This window comes from Anomaloglossus baeobatrachus, chromosome 10 (assembly GCF_048569485.1).
Source record: "Anomaloglossus baeobatrachus isolate aAnoBae1 chromosome 10, aAnoBae1.hap1, whole genome shotgun sequence".
NCBI lineage: Eukaryota > Metazoa > Chordata > Amphibia > Anura > Aromobatidae > Anomaloglossus > Anomaloglossus baeobatrachus.
In genome coordinates this window covers 167615998-167632424 of record NC_134362.1, presented here as the reverse complement: position 1 = coordinate 167632424, position 16427 = coordinate 167615998, and the positions used below count along the sequence as shown (strand labels likewise).

Below are 16427 nucleotides of genomic sequence, written 5' to 3'. Positions count from 1 at the left end.
CCTGCGTCAGCTGTACTCCACATGAGCATGCTCAACACCTAGAGGAGGAGACAGGAGCAAGACCCATCACTGCCATCAGCTGTACTTCACATGAGCATGTTCAACACTTAGAGGAGACAGGGGTTGACCACTCACTGCCATCAGCTGTACTCCTCTAATGAATACATTCTGATATCACTGTTGTTGATCACAGGCAAATAGATTGAGGAAACGCTGGAGTTTGGAAGGCCCTTACATGCATTTTTTTTCAGAATTGAATTAAAATCCCCTAGTAAAGTAATTTGCAAAGTGTGTGTATATATGTATATAGTACAGACCAAACGCTTGGACACACCTTCTCATTCAAAGACTTTTCTTTATTTTGATGAAAATTGTAGATTCACATTGAAGGCATCAAAACTATGAATTAATACATGTGGAATGAAATACTTAACAAAAAAGTGTGAAACAACTGAAAATATGTCTTCTATTCTAGGTTCTTTAGAGTAGTCACCTTTTGCTTTCATTACTGCTTTGCACACTCTTGGCATTCTCTTGATGAGCTTCAAGAGGTAGTCACTGAAATGGTTTTCACTTCACAGGTGTGCCCTGTCAGGTTTTATAAGGGGGATTTCTTGCCTTTAGTCCATCATTACTTTAAGAAATGAAGGTCAGTCAGTCCGAAAAATTGGGAAAACTTTGAAAGTGTCCCCAAGTGCAGTGGCAAAAACCATCAAACGCTACAAAGAAACTGGCTCACACGAGGATCGCCCCAGGAAAGGAAAACCAAGAGTCACCTCTGCTGCGAAGGATAAGTTTATCCGGGTCACCAGCCTCAGAAATCGCAGGTTCACAGCTGCTCAGATTAGAGACCAGGTCAATGCCACACAGAGTTCTAGCAGCAGACACATCTCTAGAACAACTGTTAAGAGGAGACTTTGTGCAGCAGCCTTCATGGTAAAATAGCTGCTAGGAAACCCCTGCTAAGGACAGGCAACAAGCAGAAGAGACTTGTTTGGGCTAAACAACACAAGGAATGGACATTAGACCAGTGGAAATCTGTGCTTTGGTCTGATGAGTCCAAATTTGAGATCTTTGGATCCAACCACCGTGTCTTTGTAGAAAAGGTGAACGGATGGACTCTACATGCCTGGTTCCCACTGTGAAGCATGGAGGAGGAGGGGTGATGGTGTGGGGGTGCTTTGCTGGTGACACTATTGGAGATTTATTCAAAATTGAAGGCATACAGAACCAGCATGGCTACCACAGCATCTTGCAGCGGCGTGCTATTCTATCCGGTTTGCGCTTAGTTGGACCATAATTTATTTTTCAACAGGACAATGACCCCAAACACACCTCCAGGCTGTGTAATGGCTATTTCACTAAGGAGAGTGATGGGGTGCTACGCCAGATGACCTGGTCTCCACAGTCACCAGACCTGAACCCAATCGAGATGGTTTGGGGTGAGCTGGACCACAGAGTGAAGGCAAAAGGGCCAACAAGTGCTAAGCATCTTTGGGAACTCCTTCAAGACTGTTGGAAAACCATTTCCGGTGACTACCTCTTGAAGCTCATCAAGAGAATGCCAAGAGTGTGCAAAGTAGTGATGAAAGCAAAAGGTGGCTACAAATAAGAACCTAGAATATAAGACATATTTTCAGTTGTTTCACACTTTAAGTATTTCATTCCACATGTGATAATTCATAGTTTTGATGCCTTCAATGTGAATCTACAATTTTCAGAGTCATGAAAATAAAGAAAACTCTTTGAATGAGAAGGTGTGTGTGTGTGTGTGTGTGTGTGTGTGTGTGTGATATATATATATTATATATATATAATAAGGATAGCTTCCATCCCCTTGCATTGATCGCTTTGACCAGACCTTGGTAGTACTGGGTTCCATGTATAAGCATAGTGATATGGCAGTGCAAGCTATTGCAGATTTTCAGACATCAGGTAGAGGAGGAGCTGTGTCCTGTAGGCAGACGCACATTGACCTTTGCATGATACATTCTTCTATCTATATATGATCCGTGAATGTGTGATGGAACCTATTTATGAAGAAACCCGCTGCTGTCTCCTCTCTTGCAGGTCCCAATTCATTCACTGAGGGTGTAGCCTACATACAGCATCAATACGAGAGCCGGAACAAGTCTCCGAACAAGGAGATATACTCGCACATCACCTGCGCCACCGATACCAACAATATCCAGTTTGTGTTTGACGCGGTCACAGATGTCATCATTGCCAATAACCTGCGCGGCTGCGGCTTGTACTGATTTGTGCTGTTTCTATGAAATGATGGCCCGGTGGGCACCAGTATGGAGAGGTTTCTTTTTCCGTTTCGGACACCTCGGTGCCATATTCGTACAAGCCCATAGATGCCCATAGTGTTGGTCGCACAGACACTGTTGCTGAAGACCCGTCCATCGCACGCAGCTCAGACACCCACCCACCCGGCCGTTCAGAGCCGACATTGTGCCTTATACTTAGATACCCTCCATACAAGAGTCTCACTCTGTAGAGAGGAATCGCCTGTAGCGTGTAAAGCGAATGATTGACGACATAACAATATGGCTACTTGCTAACTCCTCCATGTAAATGGGCCTAGTATTTAATTGTACAGTTGTATCCATCTATTTATACGTTGAGGGTTAATATGGCCTCGGTATTTGTGCCACATATCTCCCCGTCCCATAACATATCCCTCTTTATAAATGAAGTGCCAAATTCTCCGTTGGGTTCTGCTCCGTTGATCCAGCGAGCTGTGATCTAACAAATGTAGTGGTTCGTATCGATACCTGCGCTTGCACAGATCTCCGTCCCCTTTTCTACCCAGTTACAGAGGGGTGGGATGGATGCGCTGTCTCCCCCCTCTAATACTGCCGCCAATTAGGAATTTATTTTAACTTTTTTTTTTTAAAATGTGCGGAATTTCGGGACCCTTGTGATATTCCCGCCGTTGTGTATGTTAATAAAGTTTTAAAACACTACGCTATGGAGAGTTTGATCTGTGTGTAATAGTCGCGCCGGCCGCCAATGTTCCGTCGATCGTACCAGATAAAGGAATGGGGGTGCAATCTGTAATGTAGCGCTGCCGACCTACCGCACAAAACGGGCAGCGCTGGACCTGGGGAGGGTAAGTAATACTTTCGTTTTACTTTTTCTGAAGGAGGCAACCCGCTTAATAAAGGAGCCCAGCAAGTACAGTCACTACATTGTGTTGGCCTGATGAAGGGCACGAGGGGACAAAGCTTAAAACATCAAAAAGGCAACCCGTATCCTGTTCAGCCTGTTGAAGGGCGCGAGGGGACAAAGCTTAAAAGATCAAAAAGGCAACCCGTATCCTGTTTTGCCTGATGAAGGGCGCGAGGGGACAAAGCTTAAAATATCAAAAAGGCAACCCATATCCTGTTCTGCCTGATGAAGGGCGCAAGGGGGCGAAGCGTAAAACACCAAAGAGGCAACCGCTATCCTGTTCCACCCCCTCAATCTCTTTACTAGGCAAAACAGTATATATTTTAATATTAAAACTTAAAAAAGACACTATCACTTAAAAGGGTTGTCCATTTTAAAATATTATTAGACCATAGGGCTGCATACGTTCACTCGCCTTCCCTGGTCTAGTGTTGGCTCGCTGACGCCGCCCCTGTTTTTATTAATAGGCTGCCGTGGAAAAATCATGTCGACAGCGCTGCAGCCAATCACTGAGCTCTGCTAAAGTAGAGCGAGCTTTATGGGCTAACATTTTTTGAAATGGGACAACTCCTTTAAAAAGACCTTTAAAAATTATAAAAACATATTTTGTTAAAGAGAATCTGTCAGCAGCTTTTTGCTACTTCATCTGACAACAATGTAGCCAAGGATACTTTGAATCCAATGATGTATCACTTAGATTACTGGGTGCAGCCCTTCTCAGATTATCAGAGAATTGAGTTTTAAGCATGTAGCTGAGCCTAGGGAGCTATCCCACCCAAGCATGTAGCTGAGCTTAGGAAGCTGTTCCACCCACACAGAGGATTGAGTTTTAAGCATGTAGCTGAGCCTAAGGAGCTGTTCCACCCACACAGAGGATTGAGTTTTTACCATGTAGCTGAGCCTAGGAAGCTGTTCCACCCTCACAATCAGAGGATTGAGTTTTAAGCATGTAGCTGAGCCTAGGAAGCTGTCCCACCCACACAGAGAATTGAGTTTTAAGCATGTTGCTGAGCATAGGGATCTGTCCCACCCACACAATTAGAGGATTTTTAACCATGTAGCTGAGCCTAGAGAGCTGTCCCACCCACATAGAGAATTCAGTTTTAAGCATGTAGCTGAGCCTAGGAACCTGTCCCACCCACAATTAGAGGCTTGAGCTTTAAGCATGTAGCACAGTCTAAGGAGCTGTCCTACCCACACAATTAGAGGATTGAGTTTTAACTATGTTGCTGAGTTTAGGGAGCTCTCCCACCCACACAATCCGAGGATTGAGTTTTTTAAGCATGTTAGTTAAGCCTAGGGAGCTGTCTCACCCACACCAGGCTCTCAATAGAGATAGTGCATTGACAATGAGGCATGTTGGACTGCCTGCACAGGCCAGCTAGTCCTGTAATGATATTCACAGAGTAATAAAGCCTTTAGTGTAAGTAAACAATTACTCACACACAGATAAGAGAGGCACAGTTGCTTTTTGCTTTTTAACCCTTACAGCATGCTGTCTTCAGCTTACATAGCAAAAACCTGCTGTCACATTCCCTTTAATGAAAATCCTATCCACTGACTAGAGATGTCTTGACATCCCCAAGGAGCGTCTCAGACTTGCCTTGGTTAGTTTGGGCCTCTCCACAATTGCTGCATTGATATCGAGTCGTGGCCGGGCAGCTGGTCAAGATGCTGACAAAGTCTTAAGCTGCAGAATGCTGCATATTAATCAATCAGCGATGTCTTCGCTCCCATAATGATCTCTCCTTACCAGACTACAACAGGGTGGCAAGAAAGCGGCAGCTCCAGACAGAGGACGTCCGATGATTTCAATGAGATTTGATTCTTTAAGGTTAAGATTGAAGTAAAAGCTCTTTACTTGATTTTTCACTGAATGATACTATATAGAAAAAAGTCCAAAAACCTCAATAATAGGACACTGCAGACTTTACCTGAAAAATCAGACTTGGCCTAATCCCGATGACAGCTTCCCCTTAAGTTCATACGTATAGGGCTTGTTCACACTGTGGAACACACGCAACATTTTACAGTATGAGCTCGTTTATGGTCAACGCCAACCAATGGGAACACAGCAATCGTTAATCCGATACGTCTGTCCATGTACTGCAAAAATTCACAAAAAATGGAGGAAACCAGAATAGGTGGCCAAACATTTATGTCTACAATCAACCCCCAAGTGGGATGCGGTTATAGGAACAGTCAGTAAATAAATGCCATGCTGAGGCTGCCACGCTCAGCTGAAGCACGTTTCACATATGTGCTTTGTCAGGGGGTGGCTATGGAGTCCAGGACCAGCCCTGGATGAAGCACATGTTAGGAGAGCACCTTTTCCATCGGTGTGGAAACAAGTAATAATAAGATGTTACCAAGAGAGGTGCAGAACGCAGGAGGCCACACTCATCTGAAGCATGTTTCGCACATGTGCTTTGTCAGGGGATGGCTACAGAGTTTAGGACCAGCCCTTGATGAAGCACATGCACACGTCAAGCGAGCACCTTTTGAGTCAGTAAATAAATGCTAAGAAGTGTGGAAATAAGTAATAATAAGATGTTACGAAGAGAGGCACAGAACCCAGAAAGCCACAATCAGCTAAAGTGCGTTTCGCACATGTGCTTTTTCAGGGGGTGGCTACAGAGTTCAGGACCACCACATTAGGTGAACACCTCTTCAGTCAGTAAATAAATGCCATCTTAAATGCCAAGCAATATGGAAACGAGTAATATTAAGATGTTACGAAGAGAGGCGCAGAACCCAGCAGCCACATTCAGCTGAAGCATGTTTCACACATGTGCTTTCTATGGGGGTGGCTATGGAGTTCAGAACCAGCCCTGGATGAAGCACATGTCAGGCGAGCACTTCTTCAGTTAGTAAAAAAAATGTCATCTTCAATGCAAAGCAGTGTGGAAACAAGTAATAAGATCTTACCAAGTGATGCGCAGAACGCAGGAGGCCACACTCAGCTGAAGCGTGTTTCACACATGTGCTTTGTCAGGGGGTGGCTACGGAGTTCAGGACCAGCTCTTGATGAAGCACATACACTCGTCAGGCAAGCACCTCTTGAGTCAGTAAATAAATGTCAAGAAGTGTGGAAATAAGTAATAAGATGTCACCAAGAGAGATGCAGAACCCAGGCAACTACACTCAGCTGAAGCGTGTTTTGCATATGTGCTTTGTCAGGGGGTGACTACGGAGTTCAGGACCAGCCCTTGATGAAGCACATGGACACAGCAGCCGAGCACCTCTTCAGTCAGCAAATAAATGCCAAGCAGTGTGGAAATAAGTAATAATAAGATCATGATGTTACCAAGAGAGGTGCAGAATCCAGGCAGCCACATTCAGCTGAAGCGCGTTTCGCATATGTGCTTGGTAAGGGGGTGGCTACGGAGTTCAGGACCACCACGTCAGGTGAACAGTTCTTCAGTCAGTAAATAAATGCCATCTTAAATGCCAAAAGTGTGGCAACAAGTAATAATATGTCACCAGGACAGGTGCGTTTCACACATGTGCTTTGTCAGGGGGTGGCTATGGAGTTCAGGACCAGCCCTTGATGAAGCATATGCACATGGCAGCCGAGTACCTCTTCAGTCCGCAAACAAACGCCATCTTACATGCCAAGCATGGTGGAAACAAACAATAGGATGTTTGAAAGAGAGGTGCAGAACCAAGGCAGCCACACTTATCTGAAGCGTGTTTCGCATATGTGCTTTGTCGGGGGGGGCACAGAGTTAAGGACCAGCCCTTGATGAAGCACATATACTCGTCAGTAAGATATCATTTCCTTATTGACTTTCATGTTGACTGTAGATATTAGTTCGGCCCCCGGCCGCCGCCTGTGCTGCTTTCCTCCACAGTTGTGATAGATATTGATTTTATTATTCTACTTCTTATGAGGAGTGTCAGGATGGTCACGAATTAGAGGGAAGTTTTTATGCTACCGCAGCAAGAGTGTGTTGACCGGATACCGGACAGTGTGTACCGGACACCAAAGATTGTATTTATACTGATGCGTTATTTCTATACTTTTGTATGCTCACATGTCTGCTATTGTCCGGTGTTGTCTGCCGCCATGGCTTTTATGTGCTGCTGCTTCTATGGCTACTCTTAACGAAACCCTCCTGACTTTCACCCCTGGTTGACGCTTTATGACTACGTATCTACTCCCCGGTTTCTATTTTATGACTTTTATGCACAGTTTTGCTCTCGGGGGATTGGCTTGTCTCCAGGACACTTGCATTTCGTGTCCAATTTTCTTGAAGAAAACTTGAACCTCTAATGTTTCCCTTTTTTCCTTGTTTTACGCTGGTAACCGTTCCTCTCTCCTCAGCCTAACTCCTTCTCTCCTTTTCTTTCTGTCTTCCACCTCCTTCCTCTCCTCCCTCCTTGCTGCAGAACCGAATGCACGAGTCTCTAATGCTCTTCGACTCCATTTGTAACAACAAGTTCTTCATTGACACGTCAATCATCCTCTTCCTCAACAAGAAGGACCTGTTTGCCGAGAAGATCAAGAAGTCTCCTCTGACCATCTGCTTCCCAGAATACACAGGTGAGGAGAGCACACGGTTCTTTTTGGAGGACTATCAATGAGAGATCTCCTTTAAAGCAAATCTGTCACTTAATTTTAATATGTAATCTGAGAGCAGCATCTTGGAGGGGCTGAGTTCCTGATTCCAGTGATGTCACTTACTACGTTTGGCTGCAGATCTACTGCTGAGCTCTGTATAATCCCCACCCACACCACTGATTGGCAGCTTTCTGCTTATTCACAGTGTATACAGAAAGCAGCCAATCAATGAAGGGGGCAGGATTCCATCATCTCTGCTGCTGAGCTCTGTATAACCCCGCCCACACCATGGATTGGCGGCTTATGCACATTGTAAACAGAAAGCAGCCAATCAGTGGAGGGGGCGGGATTCAATCATCTCTGCTGCAGATCTACTGCTGAACTCTGTAACGCCACCCACCTCACTGATTGACAGCTGCTTATGCACAGTGTATACAGAAAGCACTGTATACACTGTGCATAGGCAGAAAGCTGCCAATCAGTGAGGTGGGCCAGGTTATAGAGTTTAGCAGTAGATCTGCAGCAGACATGACTGAATCCCACCCCCTCCACTGATCGGCTACTTTCTGTATACACTGTGCATAGCTAGAAAGCTGCCAATTAGTGGAGGAGGTGGGGTTTCATCATCTTTGCTGCAGATGTTGCTGCAGATGTACTGCTGAGCTCTGTATAACCCCGCCCACTTCACTGAATTCGCTGCTTTCTGCTTATGGGCAGTGTATACAGAAATCAGCCAATCAGTGGAGGGGAAGGGGTTATATAGAGCTCATGACTATAGAGAGCTACATGACAGCAGGTCCCCTAGAGTGAAAAAACTGTGATTTTTATCAAAACTACAGCGAGCAGACCAGTAAGTGACATCTCTAGAGTCAGGGTATCTGACCCCTACATTCTGCTGCTCTCAGATTAGGTGACAAAATCCTGCTGACAGATTCCCTTTAAAATGTTCTCTGGCATATGCTGCAGATGTGTTCCATTTCTTATGTCACTTTCCCCAGACTGGTATTGTATTGGGCTTTTATATCAGACACGTCTGTAGTATTAGATATTTGTATCGAGACCTGGTTCTAAAGATTCAGTAAAGCTTATATCCAGATTTGATTGCCGTCTCTGACTAAGGCGGGCTTTGCACGTTGCAACATCGCACGTGCGATGTCGGTGGGGTCAAGTCGAAAGTGACGCACATCCGGCGTCACTTGTGATGTCATAGTGTGTAAATCCTAGATGATACGATTAACGAGCGCAAAAGCGTCGTTATCGTATCATCGGTGTATTCTCCAACATTTCCATAATGCCGGTGCAGAGACAGGTGCGATGTAATTCCTCGTTCCTGCGGCAGCACACATCGCTGTGTATGAAGCCGCAGGAGCGAGGAACATCTCCTACCGGCGTCCCGGCTGCTATGAGAAGGAAGGAGGTGGGCGGGATGTTTACATCCTGCTCATCTCCGCCCCTCCGCCGCTATTGGCCGCCTGGCGTGTGACGTCGCTATGACGCCGCACGACCCGCCCCCTTCGGAAGGAGGCGGGTCGCCGGCCAGAGCGACGGTCGCAGGACAGGTGAGTGCAGGTGAAGCTGGCGTAGCGATAATGTTCACTACGGCAGCTATCACAAGATATCGTACCTGCGACGGGGGCGGGGACTATCGCGTTCGGCATCGCAGCATCGGCTTGCGATGTCGCAACGTGCAAAGCCCACCTAAGGGTTAATCATTTCTGCTGTAAATAATGCAAATATCCGTCTGTATAGAGCAATATTTAGAGCAAATGTTGCATTAAATGGGTGGTCTCTTGACAAAAGGGTAATATTGCACAGCTTGTAACAATAGGCATCTTTGCAATTTGCGTATTAAAAATCTCTACAACACGGATTTATTTTATTATTTACTGCTCCTTGCCAAGGTTACATACCACCTCTGCAGTGCATCAGAGGAGGCTGATTTCCTAGGTGAGCAGTGCAGCACTTACAAGTTCTAAAGGAAAGAGCTTGTAAGTGCTGCACTGCTCACCTAGGAGATGGGCCACCTCTGCTACAATACAGAGGTGGTATGTAACCTGGGCAATGAGCAGTGATCAGAGGTGGCCCATCTCCTAGGTGAGCAGAGCAGCACTTACAAGCTCTTTCCTATAGAGCTTGTAAGTGCTCCTCTGATGCTGTCTGGATTGCTTCAGTTCCCCTATGCTCCTCTGATGCTGCAGAGGCAGAGCTACTCCTTAAAGCAGTATGAGAGAGCGCTCCCTTCACACCACATTGGGGGGACATACTCAATAGGGTTTACTAGGTGCAAATAATTACTCTAGGAGTTACATTTCTAAAATGATATCTTGAAGGGGTTCTATTTTTGCCCCGATGTACTGCATAAAAAAAAAGCCATATTTATCTCCCAGTCTGCTCCTCTGCTGGTCGCTTACTACAAATAATGGTACATGAGTGCTGCAGCCAGTCAGCGGCCACTGATGGCTGCAGCAGTCACGCGTTTTTGTCAGGTAGAACTGTGAAGGCCACAGCCCATCACCTGGAGGAAAGAATTATTTTTTTAATATTATCCTTGTCACTAATATTTAAGAAAGGATCCTCCAGTAGTAAATATCTCTTTAAAAGCACAACTCCAAGGTTTGGTTTTTTTTGGGGGGGGGGCGGTTTATTGCACCACTTGAGTTGCGTTTTACATGTCCCCTGCCCCCTGTGTTATACTCGCCTTCTGGTGTCTTTCATCTTCTGTCACCGCTGCTTCGGTCACTCTCAGGTGATTTGTGACCTGCGGCAGCTGCCGTGTTTCATGGATCGCTCTGGAGGTCAGAACTCAATACAAGTCTATGAGAGCCTCATTCTGGCTATCATAGACTTGTATCGAGAGCTTGTGATGTAACTTCAGGCCAGTCAGAAGTTACGGGCACAAGATGACGCCGCAGGACTAGAGCGATGCTTGAAAAAGGATGAAAACGCAAAAGGGTGAGAATAAGAACGGGGGCAGGGGACTTAGGATTAAATCGCCAATGCAGAACTGGAAAAAAACCCTGCTAGATTGATAATATTGTGTCAGCGGCCACCACTAGAGGGCGCTTCCTGCACAGTGCGTATACATTAAACTCACTATAACCCTGTGCAGTATGCTCCAACTAATGGAGACCACAGACAGACAAAACTAATGCTCTATAAGTCCGGGCCTCAGATGGTCATGCGAAACCTCAGGCCAGTCCCGGCTGTAAATCGGCAGAGTGGCATTGGAATTGGACCATATTCGTGCATGCTACATCTTATTTTTTCACACGGACCATCGATCACTGTCCTATACATTGAACACAATCACAAGAATTTTGAAAAATGTACCAGAAAAAAAAAATAGACTTGAGCGTTCTATAACAATGTATTTTCCACAGAATTTAGAACATTAATATTAAAAACCCACAATACAATGCGTTATATAAAGAAATAGGAGAGCGGATTGTTACCTGCGTTGCCTAATTCTGGGTACAGTGATGATTCATAGATCTAGAGCTCATCAGGAATCGGATCTATTACATCTCGTGTAAGGACTTATTATATTCTTTACATTCTGCTATAACCGTCACAGACATATTTCATAAATTACACTGTTCATAAATATAGCACCGGCACTCTGCGGTGTCTTAGCACCATGTCCCTGCTCCCCCCCCTTTATTGCATGGCCGTCCTCGTGCTGCGCGGTCCTCTGCTTACCTGCATGGCCATCCACATGTAGTATGGTCCTCTGCACTCCAGCATGGCCGTCCACATGTAGCATGGTCCTCTGCACTCCAGCATGGCCGTCCACATGTAGCATGGTCCTCTGCACTCCAGCATGGCCGTCCACATGTAGTATGGTCCTCTGCACTCCAGCATGGCCGTCCACATGTAGCATGGTCGTCTACACTCCAGCATGGCCGTCCACATGTAGCATGGTCCTCTACACTCCAGCGCTGCCGTCCACATGTAGCATGGTCCTCTACACTCCAGCATGGCCATCCACATGTAGTATGGTCCTCTGCACTCCAGCATGGCCGTCCACATGTAGCATGGTCCTCTGCACTCCAGCATGGCCGTCCACATGTAGCATGGTCCTCTGCACTCCAGCATGGCCGTCCACATGTAGTATGGTCCTCTGCACTCCAGCATGGCCGTCCACATGTAGCATGGCCCTCTGCACTCCAGCATGGCCGTCCGCATGTAGCATGGCCCTCTGCACTCCAGCATGGCCGTCCACATGTAGCATGGTCCTCTACACTCCAGCATGGCCGTCCACATGTAGCATGGTCCTCTACACTCCAGCATGGCTGTCCACATGTAGCATGGTCCTCTACACTCCAGCATGGCCGTCCACATGTAGCATGGTCCTCTACACTCCAGCATGGCCATCCACATGTAGCATGGTCCTCTACGCTCCAGCATGGCCGTCCACATGTAGCATGGTCCTCTACGCTCCAGCATGGCCATCCACATGTAGCATGGTCCTCTACGCTCCAGCATGGCTGTCCACATGTAGCATGGTCGTCTACACTCCAGCATGGCCGTCCACATGTAGCATGGTCCTCTGTACTCCAGCATGGCCGTCCACATGTAGCATGGTCCTCTACACTCCAGCATGGCCGTCCACATGTAGCATGGTCTTCTGCACTCCAGCATGGCCGTCCACATGTAGCATGGTCCTCTGCACTCCAGCATGGCTGTCCACATGTAGCATGATCCTCTACACTCCAGCATGGCCGTCCACATGTAGCATGGTCCTCTACACCCCAGCATGGCCATCCACATGTAGCATGGTCCTCTACACTCCAGCATGGCCATCCACATGTAGCATGGTCCTCTACACTCCAGCATGGCTGTCGACATGTAGCATGGTCCTCTACACTCCAGCATGGCTGTCCACATGTAGCATGGTCGTCTACACTCCAGCATGGCCATCCACATGTAGCATGGTCCTCTACACTCCAGCATGGCCATCCACATGTAGCATGGTCCTCTACGCTCCAGCATGGCTGTCCACATGTAGCATGGTCGTCTACACTCCAGCATGGCGTCCACATGTAGCATGGTCCTCTGTACTCCAGCATGGCCGTCCACATGTAGCATGGTCCTCTGCACTCCAGCATGGCTGTCCACATGTAGCATGGTCCTCTACACTCCAGCATGGCCGTCCACATGTAGCATGGTCCTCTACACTCCAGCATGGCCATCCACATGTAGCATGGTCCTCTACACTCCAGCATGGCCATCCACATGTAGCATGGTCCTCTACACTCCAGCATGGCTGTCCACATGTAGCATGGTCCTCTACACTCCAGCATGGCTGTCCACATGTAGCATGGTCGTCTACACTCCAGCATGGCCGTCCACATGTAGCATGGTCCTCTGTACTCCAGCATGGCTGTCCACATGTAGCATGGTCCTCTGCACTCCAGCATGGCCGTCCACATGTAGCATGGTCCTCTGTACTCCAGCATGGCCGTCCACATGTAGCATGGTCTTCTGCACTCCAGCATGGCTGTCCACATGTAGCATGGTCCTCTACACTCCAGCATGGCCGTCCACATGTAGCATGGTCCTCTACACTCCAGCATGGCCATCCACATGTAGCATGGTCCTCTACACTCCAGCATGGCTGTCCACATGTAGCATGGTCGTCTACACTCCAGCATGGCCGTCCACATGTAGCATGGTCGTCTACACTCCAGCATGGCCGTCCACATGTAGCATGGTCTTCTGCACTCCAGCATGGCCGTCCACATGTAGCATGGTCCTCTACACTCCAGCATGGCCGTCCACATATAGCATGGTCCTCTGTACTCCAGCATGGCCGTCCACATGTAGCATGGTCTTCTGCACTCCAGCATGGCCGTCCACATGTAGCATGGTCCTCTACACTCCAGCATGGCCGTCCACATGTAGCATGGTCCTCTACACTCCAGCATGGCCGTCCACATGTAGTATGGTCCTCTACACTCCAGCATGGCCATCCACATGTAGCATGGTCCTCTGCACTCCAGCGTGGCCATCCACATGTAGCATGGTCCTCTGCACTCCAGCATGGCCGTCCACATGTAGCATGGTCTTCTGCACTCCAGCATGGCCGTCCACATGTAGCATGGTCCTCTGTACTCCAGCATGGCCGTCCACATGTAGCATGGTCTTCTGCACTCCAGCATGGCCGTCCACATGTAGCATGGTCCTCTACACTCCAGCATGGCCGTCCACATGTAGCATGGTCCTCTACACTCCAGCATGGCCGTCCACATTTAGCATGGTCCTCTACACTCCAGCATGGCCGTCCACATGTAGCATGGTCCTCTACACTCCAGCATGGCTGTCCACATGTAGCATGGTCGTCTACACTCCAGCATGGCCGTCCACATGTAGCATGGTCCTCTGTACTCCAGCATGGCCGTCCACATGTAGCATGGTCCTCTACACTCCAGCATGGCCGTCCACATATAGCATGGTCCTCTGTACTCCAGCATGGCCGTCCACATGTAGCATGGTCCTCTGCACTCCAGCATGGCCGTCCACATGTAGCATGGTCCTCTACACTCCAGCATGGCCATCCACATGTAGCATGGTCCTCTACACTCCAGCATGGCTGTCCACATGTAGCATGGTCCTCTACACTCCAGCATGGCTGTCCACATGTAGCATGGTCTTCTGCACTCCAGCATGGCTGTCCACATGTAGCATGGTCCTCTACACTCCAGCATGGCCGTCCACATGTAGCATGGTCCTCTGCACTCCAGCATGGCCGTCCACATGTAGCATGGTCCTCTACACTCCAGCGTGGCCATCCTTGTGTTGTGTGGTCCTTGACTCAACAACCTATCACTATCAACGTTTCTATAGCTGCATCTACACTCTCAAAATATTGAAGAGGTCAGAAGAAATGAATATATAGCATATTATAAATTCTAAGGATTGCAAAGGCTTATCATTAGTGGTGAGCACTAGCATGCTTGGTGCTCGTAATGCGCAGTCGGACACTCGGATGGGCATGACTCATGTACCCGAGTATAATGGAAGTGAATGGGGAACTCGAGCATTTTTCCAGGAAATCTTCCGCAACTGACTTCCACTATACTCGGGTACTCAACTCACACCCATCCGAGCATCCAACTGCTCATTAGGAGTACCGAGCCCCCGAGCATGGTGGTCCTTGCTCATTACTAGTCATATCTTATTAATCAGTGGGTGTCAGACCACCAGAAGTCATCATAACATTTTTGTGTAACGTTGCTCTACACAAAAAAATTCACCATATTTCAAACTGTTTTATGCCAGAAACACTTAGATCAATCAGCCCCGATGTGCTTTATATCACAGAGAAGGGGCAGGAACAGCCAGATCCCGGGACACACATTTATGAGGATACTTCGGGAGTGCCGTCTTCTTGGTATCCAACTTTCTACTTTTTTCACATTATGGCTCCAATTACTCAGCGTTGTAATTAATCCTAATTTATTAATGTCACAGTTTAATGCTTATTAATCATTGGATGATGAATGGCCGGATAAGATCTTAATCGTCCTTGAAAAAGGACAAGAAGCAACATTTATCTCCGAAGTTTTCTATTTCCGCATTGTCTTCTTCTAAAGTTTACTTTTAAGAAAGGCTTCACACGTGATACATCCACTTTTCGGAGCTGCCTAAAGTCGCCCACATATCCACTGAGAAACAAACAAATCATTTGGTGGAGGAAAATAAAAATAAAACTAAAGTATTGTGGTTGCATAAGTGTGAACACCCTCTTATAATTGGGCATGCAATTATAATTGGGGAGGTTCAGAATTAGCCAATCACATTCACCCTCTTGTTAAATCATTTACAGTTGTTCTGATTCTCCTGAGCTTTTCTTAGTTGTATTTAAGGGCACAAATCAAGGTCCGTAAACAGCTTACAACACAGCAAAGGGTTATCATTAGTTATCCCTCTGGGGAATAGTACAACAATATTTTTTCAAGGCATTAGATATATCATGGAACAAAGTGTAGACAGCCTTTGCGAAGTGACTTAAATTTGGCACAACAATGGCATTACCTAAAGTTGACGTCTCTTCTCTAAAGGTGATGGAAAGACATGAAGATATTTGGCCAGGAGGCTGCTAAGTGGCCTAAATTAACATAAAAGGAGCTGCAGGAATTGTCAACCAAGTATTGGTTGTGTACTGCATATGACAACAATCTCCTGTATTCTTGGTATGTTTGGCCTGTGTAGTACGGTGGGAAGATGGAAGCCTTCTCTTACAAAGAAAAACATCCAATATTTTGAGAAAATCTGAGAAACATTTGGAAAAATGTGTTATGATCTGATGAGACCAAGGATGAATTTTTTGGCCATTGCAGCAAGCATGTTTTGGAATTAAGTTAACACTGCATATCATCGAAAGAATACCATACCCACAGTGAAGCATGGTGGAGGCAGCATTGTATATTTAGGGCTGTTTTTTTGGCAGCTTGAACTAGGGCTTTAGTAAAGGTGGAGGGAATTATGAACAGTTCCAAATATCAGTTGACTTTGAAAGAAAACCTTCTGCCTTCTGCTAAAATACACCAGAAAAAGATCAGAGTTTTTAAGCAATAACATACACGGTGCGCCAGCACACTGCGATTAATGAATACATGAACTCCAAAATTGGTATATTGGTGAATACAAGCATTTTTTTTTAATGAGCGCATTCAACAGATAT

General features: G+C 46.7%; 1 protein-coding gene across 1 annotated transcript in view; it reads left to right on the top strand.

Annotated features, from left to right (window-relative positions):
- The window catches only part of GNAO1 (G protein subunit alpha o1), a 141015-nt gene that overhangs the window by 118270 nt on the left and 6318 nt on the right, over positions 1-16427 (top strand). The window contains exon 6 of the mRNA XM_075325429.1: positions 7570-7723. Within this exon, the coding sequence (XP_075181544.1) occupies positions 7570-7723 (154 nt within the window). The remainder of the gene's footprint in view (positions 1-7569; positions 7724-16427) is intronic.